This window comes from Balaenoptera acutorostrata, chromosome 9 (genome assembly GCF_949987535.1).
Source record: "Balaenoptera acutorostrata chromosome 9, mBalAcu1.1, whole genome shotgun sequence".
NCBI classification, from domain to species: domain Eukaryota; kingdom Metazoa; phylum Chordata; class Mammalia; order Artiodactyla; family Balaenopteridae; genus Balaenoptera; species Balaenoptera acutorostrata.
The window spans coordinates 56,432,347-56,447,444 of record NC_080072.1 but is presented as its reverse complement, the minus strand read 5'-3'; the positions used below and the strand labels follow the sequence as shown (position 1 = coordinate 56,447,444).

At 37.8% G+C, this 15,098-nt stretch overlaps 1 protein-coding gene and 1 pseudogene across 5 annotated transcripts in view; one reads left to right on the top strand and one right to left on the bottom strand.

Annotated features, from left to right (window-relative positions):
* Positions 1 to 203: 203 nt before the first annotated feature.
* Positions 204 to 15,098, bottom strand: part of ACER3 (alkaline ceramidase 3) — a 213,545-nt gene continuing 198,650 nt past the window's right edge. For all 5 annotated transcript variants that reach the window (XM_057552772.1, XM_057552771.1, XM_007187570.2 and 2 more), the window contains 4 exons: positions 11,855 to 11,956; positions 9,657 to 9,761; positions 4,217 to 4,262; positions 204 to 3,674 (listed from right to left, as the gene is read on the bottom strand). In XM_057552772.1, coding sequence (XP_057408755.1) covers positions 3,621 to 3,674; positions 4,217 to 4,262; positions 9,657 to 9,761; positions 11,855 to 11,956 — 307 coding nt within the window. In that variant the 3' untranslated portion in view covers positions 204 to 3,620. The remainder of the gene's footprint in view (positions 3,675 to 4,216; positions 4,263 to 9,656; positions 9,762 to 11,854; positions 11,957 to 15,098) is intronic.
* On the top strand, positions 5,042 to 5,175 carry LOC114238553 (small nucleolar RNA SNORA40; annotated as a pseudogene).

Genomic DNA, 15,098 nt, shown 5'->3' with positions numbered 1-15,098 from the left:
TAAAAGTTTCCTTATTCTTAAAGGAAGTGCAGGAGTTTAAAAAACAGCTCTGAAATTTTCCATTCAGATGGGTCTTGACGGTTCCTTTTTTTCACTTACTGCCCCCTGCACAACGGACACTTAGCCAAGTTTCAGTCATTACTTCCAAATGTTTACAGCATGGTGAGTAAGCATAATTTTAGACATTGAAAAATAAGACAAAGTGATCAAACTAATTATATTATGGTATTGATATGATGCACAATGTAAGACAGAGGTAGATCTGCAAATTGCCACTTAGTTGCAAATTCCAATTAGAACTGGTTCTCTTTGAAACACCAGTTTTACATAAACACTTATCCAGTAGCACATCATAAACCACAGGGCTAGAATAATTTTTTCTGTCATGTAAATGCGGAACTGAGAGCTAAAACTGTTAAACTTAGCAACAGATGATTTTTTTCAAGAGCAAAGTCATATGCAACCCATAGGACTCATAAAAAACCCTTGAACTAAATTATTAGTCACCTCTAGGAACACTGGCTAAATTCTGAGGGTGTTGGCATTAAAACAGAACTTAATTTTTTTCAGGCATTTAAAGATTTTCATGCATCGTGTACCTGAAGTTTTTGGTCTCTTGATTTTCTTTGACTCACACCTCTTCCTCTCCTTGGTATATGAAAAACCCTCTTGGTGTAAGGAAAGCCCAGTCCTGGAAATTTTGCACTGAGGTTAAACCATAATATTTGATCTAATTCTAAACCAAATACCACTATTTGGGGGTCTCATTTGTGTATTATTCAAAAACAAATGTTCCTCCTGTTCATCATTAATTTATATAATATCACAAGGATAAAAGAGATCACTTCAGGAGTGTCAATGTTTCATGAAAGCACCAAGGTGCGAAGGGGTAGGCAGGTAGAGTGACCAATCAGATGAACACAACCACCTTTCACCTAGTTTTTCCATAAAAGAGTCAAACTGCTTTCAATTTTCTGGAGTGAAAATGGCAGCATAGGTAGTACAATAAAATGTGCAAGCTAACTGCTTCTTTCACATCCTCATAAAGTACTAATGTTTTCTAGAATACAATTTGCTATAGGGCTCAGAGACGAGGACCTTTCACATCAGTTGATATGCACACAAACCACTGTCTGCTCAAAAGGAAACAGGTTTTTTTGTACACTCTAGTTAACAGTGACCCTCTCAAGAAAATAAAGTGGGGGGGGGACGGTAATAACCCAACCCTGTAATAATACAACCCAGCGTCCTAGAAGGGAAAAAAATTAAGCCATATTGAAATAAAGGCAATTTAGCAATATCCTAAAGGTCACCAGTATTTCCACAATACTTGATATGGCACAGATACAAAGTCTTGAGTGTGCTAACACTTAGGTTGCTAAAAAGGCAGCCATGTGTGAGACAAAAACTAACTTGGAAAATTAAAGAGCCTGGATTTAGGCTCTGCTTTCTGCTCAACCCTTCTAAAACTTCTTTGCTGAGTGGTTTCATGCTGTTTGTTTTTACAACAGAAACAAGGGTCTTTGAAGACTTGGCCACAGTGTTACAAGTCTCTAAGGTGCTGGACAGCTTTATTCAATAAGAAACTACAGGTGGCAGTGGCTGAATTGCTCATTCAACAAACTGCTCTAAAGGGCCTCAGCGTCAGGGCGTGTTCTCTGTACCCTTAATCTGACCTTAATACTGCAGAACCTTAGTCTCAGCGTTTAGCATTGTTAGGAAGGATGTACCTTTGTTTTTATACAGATTCTTTATACAGAAGTATTTCTTAGTGAAAAGTACAAAAATGACAATGGTGTGAAACAAATGAAATCATTAAAAATTGTTAGATGACTGACAGCCTAGGTAGTTGCACATGAATGTAGCCAGACGCCAGAATCTTGTGGCAAAATAAAGAACAGTCTTACAGGCTTGTGTTGGAACTGTTTAGTTTATATTTTCCTAAGGCACAACCAAAGTTCTTTTAGATTTATATTTTGGCAAGTGTTTTTCTTGCTGGAGGATCATAAAAGCAGGTGGGAAGTATCTGCCTAATGGCATGTTGGCATGCTAAAGTAAGGAAAATAGTACTTGGACTAAAACTAAGACCAGCAAGTGAAGAAAAACAACAAAATCTGTATTCGTTTTAAATTTGTACCAAGCCTTCTTACTGAATACTAGAAAAACAACAGAAGTGTCTTACACCTTTGCTTAAGAAAAAAGTGACTTTCCTTTGGAAGCTGTAGCTCAGAATTTAATCTGGGGTAATGACATCATGTAGTAAAAACAACCTGGATTTTATAATAATGTATAAGCAGGGAAAAGTTGTAAAAATGCTAAATGGTACAGAGCTACAAAGGGGGTCTACAAAGGGGTCAAATCAGGCTTTTATTTCAGGCAGGTGTTATGTTTGTGAAGAGTGATTCAATTTGTTATACATTCAAATCCAAATTAGAACTAGCTGCCTTACAATGAGATTTCACCGCCATGTCTTAGCACTTTAATTTTTGGTAGTTCTGTTACAAGTTCAAGTAAGTTAGAGCTGTTTTCAACCCTTATATCTCTTTCCTTCAGCAAAATGAAGGAGCAGGTATTCTAATAAGCTTTATGTACATAAGATCCTGATGATTTTGGCTCTAGTTAACCCAACACATTTCCCTGGGCATAACCATGGCCTCTCTGAAAACTGGAAAATATTGCATAATTTTAAAAGTCAGAGTATAACGACATTTACTGGTAACTTCAAATGAGTTATTCTAGGAGGATGAAATATGTTTGCCCACCAATCATGTTTGCCTAGCCATAAAAACAGTGACAACTTAAAGGTCTGCAAAGATCAAAGGAAACGGAGCAACCACCTTTAACTGGGTGGAGGTGGAATATTCTACAGGTGTCCTGGTGGCCTTCATAAAGGTTACAAGATGACCCACCCACCCTGCCGGGCTGTGACCACAAACGACATCCCAGAGCCCACCGCAAATCTGGAATGTGACAAGTATAGAACCCAGTGGCAGGTCTGAGCTTGCTTATAACACTCGGACCAGCACAGAGGCAGACAATGAAGAACTACCAGAATCCCACAGATAGCTCTTTTCTTTTCTTTTCTTTTTTTTTTTTACCTTGGGAAACCATCCATGAGGTTACTATGACAAAAATATAAATCAAGGCTGAAATAGCTAAGTGCTGCCTCACAGCTGGCCATCTGGATATGGGGTTTTGCCAGTCCTTAGCTGGCTGTTTTCATTATTTAATCAAATATTAAGAAAAGTTTAATTCACATGCAAGCCTTGTCAAAAAAAGAGAAAAAGGTTAATTTCCTATGATCAGCACAAACTGTTAACCTGTTAAGAAAAGCCCAATATTTCCAGCATTCGAGTATATACATAAAATCATGTCTGTTTCTTTTGAAACATCTTAGAGTGACGGTGAGGAGGAGGAAGACAAATGAGATAAAGACACAAGCTAAACATCCAACAAGCCCCATTCCTCATTCTCTGCATGGCTGGCAGCATTAGTCAGAAAGTCACTCCTTTGCTGCGATGGTCATGATATATTTGAATGTGTAGATCTCTAAAGATTTCCTTAAACATTTGACCAGGCCTATGGTACGTGCTATTTTGTTTTATTGGTGAAATAATTCATCACTGCTTCCTGAGAGGCTCAAACAGGATCACTGGCCAGATTCCGAAGAGAAACTGTTTGGAAACAAGTTAGGACAAAATGAAAGAAGATAAAATTTTTCCATGTTATCCCTGAAAAAGAATGAAAAAGAACCCATGGGCTATGACTACAGTGGTTTGCTAGTGGTTGTCCTGGTATTAATAACCCAAGCAGAGCATATTCTTTCTAGGTCTACACCAGATCTCAGAAACTATTTTTATTTAATTTATTTAAATATATTAAGCATCTACTTTGTCAAGCATAGAGCTGGGCATTTAAATCATCTCAGATCTTTAAAATAACTCTGCAATGTAGCTATTAACAGCTCCATTTTACTATTGAAGAAACTAAGGCTTAAAGAAAACAGACTTGCCCAAGGTCATAGAGCAGTAAGTGGAAGACTTAAGATTCAAGAGCATCTGGTCCCAAGGCCTGTACTCTCTCTGCTATCTCTCCACCCCACCCCCTTCTTCCACCTCCATCCCATCCTCCCATTACCTCCGTCCTCCACACACACACACACACACACACACACACACACACACACACACACACACACCCTAGGAAGTGGACTTACCTTCACCTTTGGCCTGTATCTCAGGTAAAGTGTTCTTGTATATAAACTGAAAGAAAAGGGGAGGGGGAAAGCTTTTCAGACAAATTTTTTAAAAATTGAAGTATAGTTGATTTACAATACTGTGTTAGTTTTAGGTGTACAGCAAAGTGATTCATATATATATAGTTTTATATATATATATATATATATATATATATTTTCAGATTCTTTTCCATTATAGGTTATTACAAGATATTGAATATAGTTCCCTGTGCTATATAGTAGATCCTTGTTGTTTACCTATTTTATATATAGTAGTGTGTATCTGTTAATCCCAAACTCCTAATTTATCCCTCCCTCCCCACCCCCTTTCCCCTTTGGGAACCATAAGTTTGTTTTCTATGTCTGTGAGTCTATTTCTGTTTTGTAAATAAGTTCAGACAAGTTTTTAAATTCATGCAAACTGGCTTACTGACAAATTTAACCACAGTGCCTCTGTATATACAAAGAAAAAGCAACACTGACAAATAAACTTTGTTCATTTAGCAACCGTTTTTTGAGGACCTACTCTATGCAGAACAGTTGGCAAGATCCTAAGGAAGACAGAAATGATCAACTCTCAGACTGTAACCTCAGGATGTTTGTAGTTTAGTAGGGAGCATTCTGCTCATGTTTGATGTGATTCATGTCATGATTGCCAGTTTCATCTCTGAAGATATATGGTAGTAAGAATTAAGATAGAGTATTCCTAGAATATTTTAGAAACGGTTATACCAGCTCTATCAGGATTACAATACAGGTATGAAATAACCAAGAGTATTCCTAGAATATTTTAGAAACGGTTATACCAGCTCTATCAGGATTACAATACAGGTATGAAATAACCAGGAAGCTTATAGACAGGTGCAAAAATAAATCCTCTTTTGCAACCCAGAACTCATTGTTCAGTATGAGTTTTGATACAGATAAGAAGGAACATGATAAAAAAAAAAAAAAAATAACCAGGAAGGTATCACTTCTTCAGAGAATCCTTTAAAATGAGTCACCTCTAAAGATGAGATCAGATTCTGGGCTTCCCTAGTGGCACAGTGGTTAAGAATCTGCCTGCCAATGCATGGGACACGGGTTCAAGCCCTGGTCTGGGAAGAACCCACATGCCGCGGAGCAACTAAGCCCGTGCGCTACAACTACTGAGCCTGCACTCTAGAGCCTGCAAGCCACAACTACTGAAGCCCACGCACCTAGAGCCCGTGCTCTGCAACAAGAGAAGCCACCGCAATGAGAAGCCTGTGCACTGTAACGAAGAGTAGCCCCTGCTCGCTGCAACTAGAGAAAGCCCGCGTGCAGCAACAAAGACCCAATGCAGCCAAAAATAAATAAATAAATTTATTAAAAAAAAAAAAAAAGATGAGATCAGATTCTAATATATCAGTCCGTACAGCAAAAATAAAGTTAAATTTATCTCGGAAAAATTTATTAAACTGTCCATAACTTAACAGCATACACAGTTTCTATATAGTACACGATTTAAGTGTATTTGAATAGTAATATACAGTATAAGAACATATGCAAAACATAATTTTATAGCATGAAAAATTTTCTCCTTTAAATAAGAGAATGAAAAAGAGCATGTATTTTTTTTCTAATTAATTAATTAATTTATTTATTTTTGGCTGTGTTGGGTCTTCGTTTCTGTGCCAGGGCTTTCTCTAGTTGCGGCAAGCGGGAGCCACTCTTCATCGCAGTGCGCGGGCCCCTCACTATCGTGGCCTCTGTTGTTGCGGAGCACAGGCTCCAGACGCACAGCCTCAGTAGTTGTGGCTCACGGGCCCAGTTGCTCTGTGGCATGTGGGATCTTCCCAGACCAGGGCTCGAACCCGTGTCCCCTGCATTGGCAGGCAGATTCTCAACCACTGCGCCACCAGGGAAGCCCCGAGCACGTATTTTTGAATTTGAGTAATTTACTGTGGCTATGATGCCATTCTAATGTACCCAAAACTGGAACTATAAAGAGAAGCATCATATATTATGAATACTTTACTGTCTTAGAATATAATCATACTCTGACAATTTTTCAGATGTTAATCTCTAAAAGAAAGTTGCCATGTTTTCTCTTCTCTTTAGTGAAGAGTCCTGGACTGGGGCAGAGAAGCCCTGGATTCCAACCCTTGTTGTCACCTCCACCGCTCCCAACTATTTGTTAAGTACCTACAACATGCGGGCAAGCACTGGACCCAGAGCTTTATACACACTTCATTCTTAAACTACCCTACTAGGTAGGTATTACTATTCTTGTTTTGCATATGAGAAAGTCTCAAAAAAGGTCAAATATTTCATTCAAGGTGCTACAGCTAGTAAATGCTAGAAGCAGGATTGAATTCAGGTGCTGTCTAATCATTATCCAATATATTCTACTCCAACTAGCCAGTGACCTTGAGTGTCACTTCTCTCTGGGCCCCAGTTTCCTTCACCATCAAATTAAGAAGTTATATTAGTTTATTTCTAAGGTCTTGATTGGTTTGGGGAGACAGAAAACCCTGGGCTCAAATCCAGGCAATAACACTAAGATCATGTGTGAGGCACCTGACTTCTCTGAGCCCGTCTTTCCTCAAGTGTAAAACAGGACCATCACGAGTGTTAAAGGAATAATATATATCAAGCCCAGATGAGGCTATGAGCTGAAAATTCAAACTTTTTATTGTGGAAAATTTCAAACATAAACAAAAGTACCTGTCACATAAATTTGTTAAAAATACCTCCTTATCTTCCTTATATTTGCAGCATCTGTGGTGATGTTTCTTGTTACATTTCTGATACTGGTTATTTATGCTTTTCCCCTTTTCTCTTTTAGTCTCACCAGATGGGTCAGCTGTTAAGTTAATGTATCTCAGCTCCAAATCCACTCTTCTATATTCCATCCTGTTTGTGATGCAGGAGATGAGACTACAAACTACATTCCTGCCTTGCCAGATGCTCCCTAATAGGCTCTGCTAATTAGGGCATTTGAGAGAGACTGAAAAGCTGGAGGAGAAAGAAAGGACTTTTCATTTTTGTTTCATTTTTATCAGGGGCCACTGGCTTGTGGTTCTTGTGAACAGCATCCCAACAACACTCCATCACTATGGCAGCAACAGTTTCTTCCTGTAGCAGCAGTACCCTTTTTTTTTTAATACATTTATTTATTTTTATTTTATTTATTTTTGGCTGCATTGGGTCTTTGCTGCTGCACGTGGGCTTTCTCTAGTTGTGGCGAGTGGGGGCTACTCTTCGTTGCGGCGCATGGGCTTCTCATTGCAGTGGCTTCTCTTGTTGTGGCGCATGGGCTCTAGGTACGTGGGCTTCAGCAGTTGTGGCATGCAGGCTCAGCAGTTGTGGCTCACGGGCTCTAGAGCGCAGGCTCAGTAGCTGTGGCGCACGGGCTTAGTTGCTCCATGGCATGTGGGATCTTCCCAGACCAGGGCTTGAACCCGTGTCCCCTGCATTGGCAGGTGGATTCTTAACCACTGTGCCACCAGGGAAGCCCAGCAGTACCCTTCTTAAGAGTCCTGGGTCTCAGCCCCATGGGGTCTTTCCTCTGAGCTCAGATACCAGCTCCAGCTGAACAGAGCCTCCTGTTCAGACATGTGTTTGGAGTCCCCAAATTCTTCAATACTCCTCCTGTCAAGAGATAGACTCTATGACTTTGAGCAATGGAGTATGGTGAGAGTGATACAATTTGAGTTGAGACTAGGTTATAAAAGGCCCCACTGCTTCCACCTGGTTCTCTAGAGATGCTCCCTCTGAGGGAAGCCATCTGTCAGGTAAGAAGTATTCATTGCTGTATTATATTACACTGCAGTTATGTCCTTGGGACTTTGTGGGCAGTGTTAAAGTGCCAAGTTTTTAATTCTTGGGTTTGCTTTATAGTTATTTTTGTTTCTCCTTTTCTATCATTTGTCAGTTTCCCCAAGCATTTCCTCCCATAACCCTCCCTCTTAAATAGTTATTTCTAATGTGCTATGGGCTGAGAATCCAAATAATCAATGCAGTACGAAGTGGCAAAAAATAAAATAGTTATACTTAGAGCCAGAGTTTAAAGAACTCTTCCATGATTAATAACCTTGAGCTCTTCACAGTATGAATTCAGTGATTCTTATTTAGTTGCCCAGAAGTTCTTTTTATATCATTCTCAAGTAGTTAAATTCAGGTTGCCTAAGTAAGTTCATCTCTAGACAGGTGAGATGCAAATGTTTTAAAAGGTATTCTAAAAATTTCACTTGAGTAAATTTTCACATTGGTTCAAAGGAAAATTTTCTTTCCCTTTCTATAAATATTTCAGCTCTCTCAATTCTTGAGTGAATTTGAGATTAAACATAGACTGATTCCCTGGCAAAGAGATCAATATGTACACATTCATTCATTAAATCATTTAACAACATATACTGAGTGCTTACTATGTGACAGGCATTGATTTAAGCACTTGGGACAGTAGCAGTGAATAAGATAAAGTCCTTGCTCTCAAGAAACTTACAGTCTAGTTGGGGGAGGTAAACAAGTAAACACATGACTGGTTATAAATGTCGTGTAGAAAAATAAGGCTTGGTAAGGCGAGAGAGTGATACAGATGTATTATTTGAGCAGGGTGATCAGAGAGAATTCTGATTCCATTTTTGCTATAAATGGCTGACCTCCAACGATTCTTGAATTTATTTATTTTATTTATTTTTTGGCTGTGTTGGGTCTTCATTGCTGCATGCAGGCTTTCTCTAGTTGAGGTGAGTGGGGGCCACTCCTCGCTGCGGTGCATGGGCTTCTCGTTGTGGTGGCTTCTCCTGTTGCGGAGCATGGGCTCTAGGCACGTGGTCTTCAGTAGTTGTGGCACATGGGCTCAGTAGCTGTGGCGCACAGGCTTAGTTGCTCTGTGGCATGTGGGATCTTCCCGGACCAGGGCTTGAACCCATGACCCCTGCATTGGTAGGCAGATTCTTAACCACTGTGCCACCAGGGAAGCCCCAACAAGTTCTTTATTAGGGGAACAAGGAAAGAAAAGTGGCAACCAATTTATTTCAGGGAAGGAGACAAATTAAGTTGGGGACTTCAGATACTCATGCTTTCCCAGTCCCCACTCGGGGGATCTGGCTGCTTTTTTCCCCTTAAATTTGTTCTCTATACACAAAGATACGATGATCAACAAGAAATGGAAATGTTTAAATCCTACTTGCACTAAAAAAGGAGATGAATGATCTACTTAAAATGTAGATCATGTGCCAGAGGTCGGTTACTAGAGCTGTCACCCTTTAAAGATGAGAAAACAGAGCTTCAGAGAGAGTAAGGGACTTGCTTAAGATCACCCGGTGGCAGAGGCAAAGCTGGAACATAAGTTTCTGATTCTGTCTGTGACATTTTATATTTACACCGTTCTATTTGAAGAGTAGAGAAAGAAACACTCCAATACTAGGCTAAAAAAGTCTCTATTTCCTACCTGAAAAGGATGTGAAGATAAGAACCAAGGCCAGTCAAAATATGCCACCATGCGTGAAACTGTGTGGTAACAGCTATGATAGGTGGCACCTTCTTTCGAAAGTTCCTGTGTAGAGAGGGGGGGGGAAAATATGCATGTCAATTATTTTTTTATATTTAACAACTATTGCTGACAGTCTTAGAGCATTTTGAAATTTTGAAATGTCATTCTCAAACATGGCAATTATTTAATTTCCTTATGTCTGCTGTAGTCTGCTGTATTGTTTTCCAAAGCGTATTTTGAGGAACAGTATTCCTAACAGAAGTTCCATGAAGAAATGACTCTTTGGTCAAAATAAATGTAGGAAATAGTACATAGTTTATTGCCCTCTTGGAGATTTGTAATGCATATTAACAAATTATAGGCTTTAAAAAGTCCTACCATAACTAAACAGGTTATCTTCATTTTTTTTCAGGTAACCTACTAATACATGGAACCCTTCTTTCAGGCAATATCTTATTAGCACCTTACGGAACAAGTGTTTCCTGGAAAAACACTTTGGGAAACACTGGTCAACTTAGCTATTCACTCAAGAAACTAGACACGAGCTTTTTCTATGCCCTATGTACAACCATCATTTCAGAAGAGCACCAAACAGTCTATAAAGTCCTTTTGCATTTATAATACTATTTCACTTCATAGTGAGTCTTTGAGGTGGCTTTATAAGCTTTGCTTTGAAGATGAGGAAACTAAAATGCAGAGAGATTACTGAGTTGCCCAAGTCACTCAGCTAGTGGTACACCTGAGTCTCAAATTATAGATCTTTTGATTAAGTGTGTATCATATTAATATTCTCATTTATTAGAGGGGGGAAATTCAGTGTGAAACACCAAATTATTTTCTAGATATCCCCACAAATTTTGCGGACATCTCTAAGAACCTACTTTATTTCTTAGTAGAAACAGAGGATCTCACCCAGAGGATGATGACTTACCACTGCGTTGTAAAAGCCCCAGTTGGGGTTCTGATGGATATTATGGTACTGATTCAGAACCACTCACTTAGATCTTAGTTTTTTAAGCAAGATGTATTATTTGTTTGTGTGCATTTAAAGTCTACATTTCAAACATATGCAAAAGTAGGCAAAATAATAATGTACCCATTACCCAGCTTCAACAATTATAATTTATGGTCACTCTTGTATCATCTAAACTTCTCCCCTCCCATATTATTTTGAAGCAAATCCCCGATATTGTTATCATTTTACCTCTAAATATTTCAGTATATATCTCTAAAAGGTTAAAACTTCTTTAAAACGTAACTATAATACCATTTTCACACCTAAAAGATTAACAATAATCCCTTAACATCATTAGATATTTGACTACTGATCATAAGCTTTTTTTTTTTTTTAAACACTTTGTTTGAATCAAGATCCAAAAAAAAGTAATTACATTGAGTTTGGTTGATAATATCTCTTAAGTCTCTTTTAATCTTACGTTCCTCCTCCCTTTTTTACCCCCTCTGCAATTTATTTGCTGAAGAGACTAGGTCATTCATTCTATAGATTTCCCACAGTTTGAATTTTGCTGATTGCCTTTCTGTGGTGCTACTCAATACATTCCTCTGTTGTCTATGATTATGCAAAACTGTTAAGTCAGAATTTTGAGTTGGAAGGATCCACTAGTTTAACCTACTTAACATGTTCATTTTATGGAAACTGAGGCCCAGACAGACAGTGTCTTAGGTGACAGACTAGAGTCCAGAGACCCAAGATTCAAATTCCAGTGAATATATAATTGCTGAAAAGGTAGTAAAAAGGAATACTTGCCTTTCTTAGAAAATAACATTAAGCATATTAAAGTACAAAATTATATACACGTATTTCATATGCTTATTACAAATCATTCCTATTTCTTATTTCTTCAGTAAAGCAGATTAGGCAGATTTCAAAGCCCTAGTCAATATTTGATTAACTGTATAGTACTGCAATGCACACACAAAAAATCCCTACAGATGTTATGGAATATTCTTAGGTCCAAATTTTTAGGTAATTTAAACAAGCATTCCCAGAATTTAGCTTTATTGTGCTATATGTATATTTTTAATTTCAATGATGGCAAAAGTTCACTTCAGTGCACTAATAATTCTATATGCCTATGAAATGGTCTGCTTAATAGATTCCAAAAATATTTTTCAGAGATGAAAATATATCTTACCTCAGTGAGTCACAAAAGATGTTATCTATGTTCCATAATAAAAATCCCAATAAAAATACACCCAAGGATGTATAACCCAGTCCTCTAAGCCATGGATAAACCCTGTGGGTAGAAAAAAAAGCAAAATGAAATTTTGTCAAGTCATGTCATGATGAGAGCTTGAAGTCATCACTGTCATGAGAGGAAAAGGTTTTCATAAGTATTAAAAGCAAACTTATCTATTAAATTCTCTAATACTTTTGCCTATTACACTTAGCCATTAAAAGGTACTAAGAAAAAAATGTGCCACTAAATGTATCAAGAGAGTAATCTGAAAGTACCCAGTAACTTTATCAGTCACTTGGAAGAGGCAGAGCGGTGGTGGAACAGAAAGAACATTAATTGAGTCATTTGCTGTGTCAGGCACTACAGTATATTAGATACACACAATATATATACATAAACACACACATATGAATACAACCTTCAAATAAACTCTGTGAGGCAGGTATTATTCCTTTTGCTTCGCTGATGAGGGAACTGAAGCTTGGTGATTTATCCAAAATAACAGGTATAGCTAACATATTTTTTACAGCTTTATCCATCACCTCCAAAAGCTTAGTTTATATATTTTTTAGAATGTTATATAAATGGAATAATACAGTATGTTCTCTTTGTTACATGGCTTCTTTCATTTGGCATAATTATTCTGAAATTCATCCATGTTGTTATGTGTATCAATACTCATTTCCTTTTACTGCTGAGTAGTATGCCACTATATGGATATACCACAATTTGTTTATCTGTCCAAATGTTGGTGGATATTTGTGTTGTTTCGTTTTTTGCTATGACAAATAAAGCAGCTATGAACATTCATAAATAAGTCTTTGTATGGACATATACTTTCATTTCTCTTGGGTAAAAAGCTAGGAGGAGAGCTGAATTGTCTGGCAGGTGAATGTTAAACTTAAGACAGCTAAACTGTTTTACTAAGTGATTGTATCATTTTACATTCCCACCAGCAGGGTAGGAGTGTTTTTTGTTCTACATCCTCACTAACACTTGCTATGACATCAGTCTTTTTCATTTTAGTTGCCTCAGTAGGTGTATAGAGGTATCACGTTGTGGTTTTAATTTTTATTTCCCTAATGATTGCTACTGAGCATCTTTTCATATGTTTATTTGCCATCCCTGTATCTTCTTTGATATGGTGTTTGTTGAATCTTTACCCATTAAAAAAAGTGTTATTTGCCTTCTTATTATTGAGTTGTAAGAGTTCTTTATATATTCTAATTGTAAGTCCTTTGATGGACATATATTTTGCAAACATTTTCTCCAAGTCTGTGACTTGCCTTTCATTTTCTTTTTTTTGGATTCTTAAAAAAAATTTTTTTTTAATTGAATTATAGCTGATTTACAATGTTCTGTTAGTTTCTGGTGTACAGCAAAGTGATTCAGTTATATATATATATTATATATATATACTTTTTCATATTCTTTTCCATTATGGTTTTTTTGTGATGTGTTAATGTAGGTTTATTTTATTTTTTGAATTTTTTTTAATACAGCAGGTTCTTATTAGTTATCTATTTTACACATATTAGTGTATATATGTCAATCCCAATCTCCCAATTCATCACACCACCACCATCACCACCCCCACTTTGCCCCCCTGGTGTCCATACATTTGTTCTCTACATCTGTGTCTCTATTTCTGTCTTGCAAACCAGTTCATCTGTACCATTTTTCTAGATTCCACATATATGCATTAATATACGATATTTGTTTTTCTCATTCTGACTTCACTCTGTATGATAGCCTCTAGGTCCATCCACGTCTCTACAAATGACCCAATTTCGTTCCTTTTTATGGCTGAGTAATATTCCATTGTATATATGTACCACAACTTCTTTATCCATTCATCTGTCGACGGGCATTTAGGTTGCTTCCATGACCTGGCTATTGTAAATAGTGCTGCAGTGAACATTGGGGTGCATGTGTCTTTTTGAATTATAGTTTTCTCTGGGTATATGCCCAGTAGTGGGATTGCTGGGTCATATGGTAATTCTATTTTTAGTTTTTTAAGGAACCTCCATACTGATCTTCATAGTGGTTGTTATCAATTTACATTCCCACCAACAGTGCAAGAGGGTTCCCTTTTCTCCACACCCTCTCCAGCATTTGTTGTGTGTAGATTTTCTGATGATGCCCATTCTAACTGGTGTGAGGTGATACCTCACTGTAGTTTTGATTTGCATTTCTCTATTAGTGATGTTGAGCAGCTTTTCATGTGCCTCTTGGCCATCTGTATGTCTTCTTTGGAGAAATGTCTATTTAGGTCTTCTGCCCATTGTTTGATTGGGTTTTATTAATATTGAGCTGTGGGTTTCCCTGGTGGCGCAGTGGTTTAAGAGTCCACCCGCAAATGCAGGGGACATGGGTTCGAGCCCTGGTCCGGGAAGATCCCACATGCCGTGGAGCAACTAAGCCCGTGTGCCACAACTACTGAGCCTGCGCTCTAGAACCTGTGAGCCACAACTACTGAGCCCACGTGCCACAACTACTGAAGCCTGTGCACCTAGAGCCCGTGCTCTGCAACAAGAGAAGCCCGTGCACAGCAACGAAGACCCAATGCAGCCAAAAATAAAAATAAATAAATATGTAAATAAATTTATTTAAAAAATATATTGAGCTGCATGAGCTGTTTATATATTTTGGAGATTAATCCTTTGTCCATTGATTTGTTTGCAAATATTTTCTCCCGTTCTGAGGGTTGTATTTTCGTCTTGTTTATAGTTTCCTTTGCTGTGCAAAAGCTTTTAAGTTTCATTAGGTCCCATTTGTTTTTGTTTTTATTTCCATTGTTCTAGGAGGTGGGTCAAAAAAGATCTTGCTGTGATTTATGTCAAAGAGTGTTCTTTCTATGTTTTCCTCTCAGAGTTTTACAGTGTCTGGTCTTACAGTTAGGTCTTTAATCCATTTTGAGTTTATTTTTGTGTATGGTGTTAGGGAGTGTTCTAATTTCATTCTTTTACATGTAGCTGTCCAGTTTTCCAAGCACCACTTATTGAAGAGACTGTCTTTTCTCCATTGTGTATTCTTGCCTCCTTTGTCATAGATTAGTTGACCATAGGTGCATGAGTTTATCTCTGGGCTTTCTATCCTGTTCCATTGATCTATATTTCTGTTTTTGTGCCAGTAAGATATTGTCTTAATTACTGTAGTTTTGTAGTATAATCTGAAGTCAGGGAGTCTGATTCCTCCA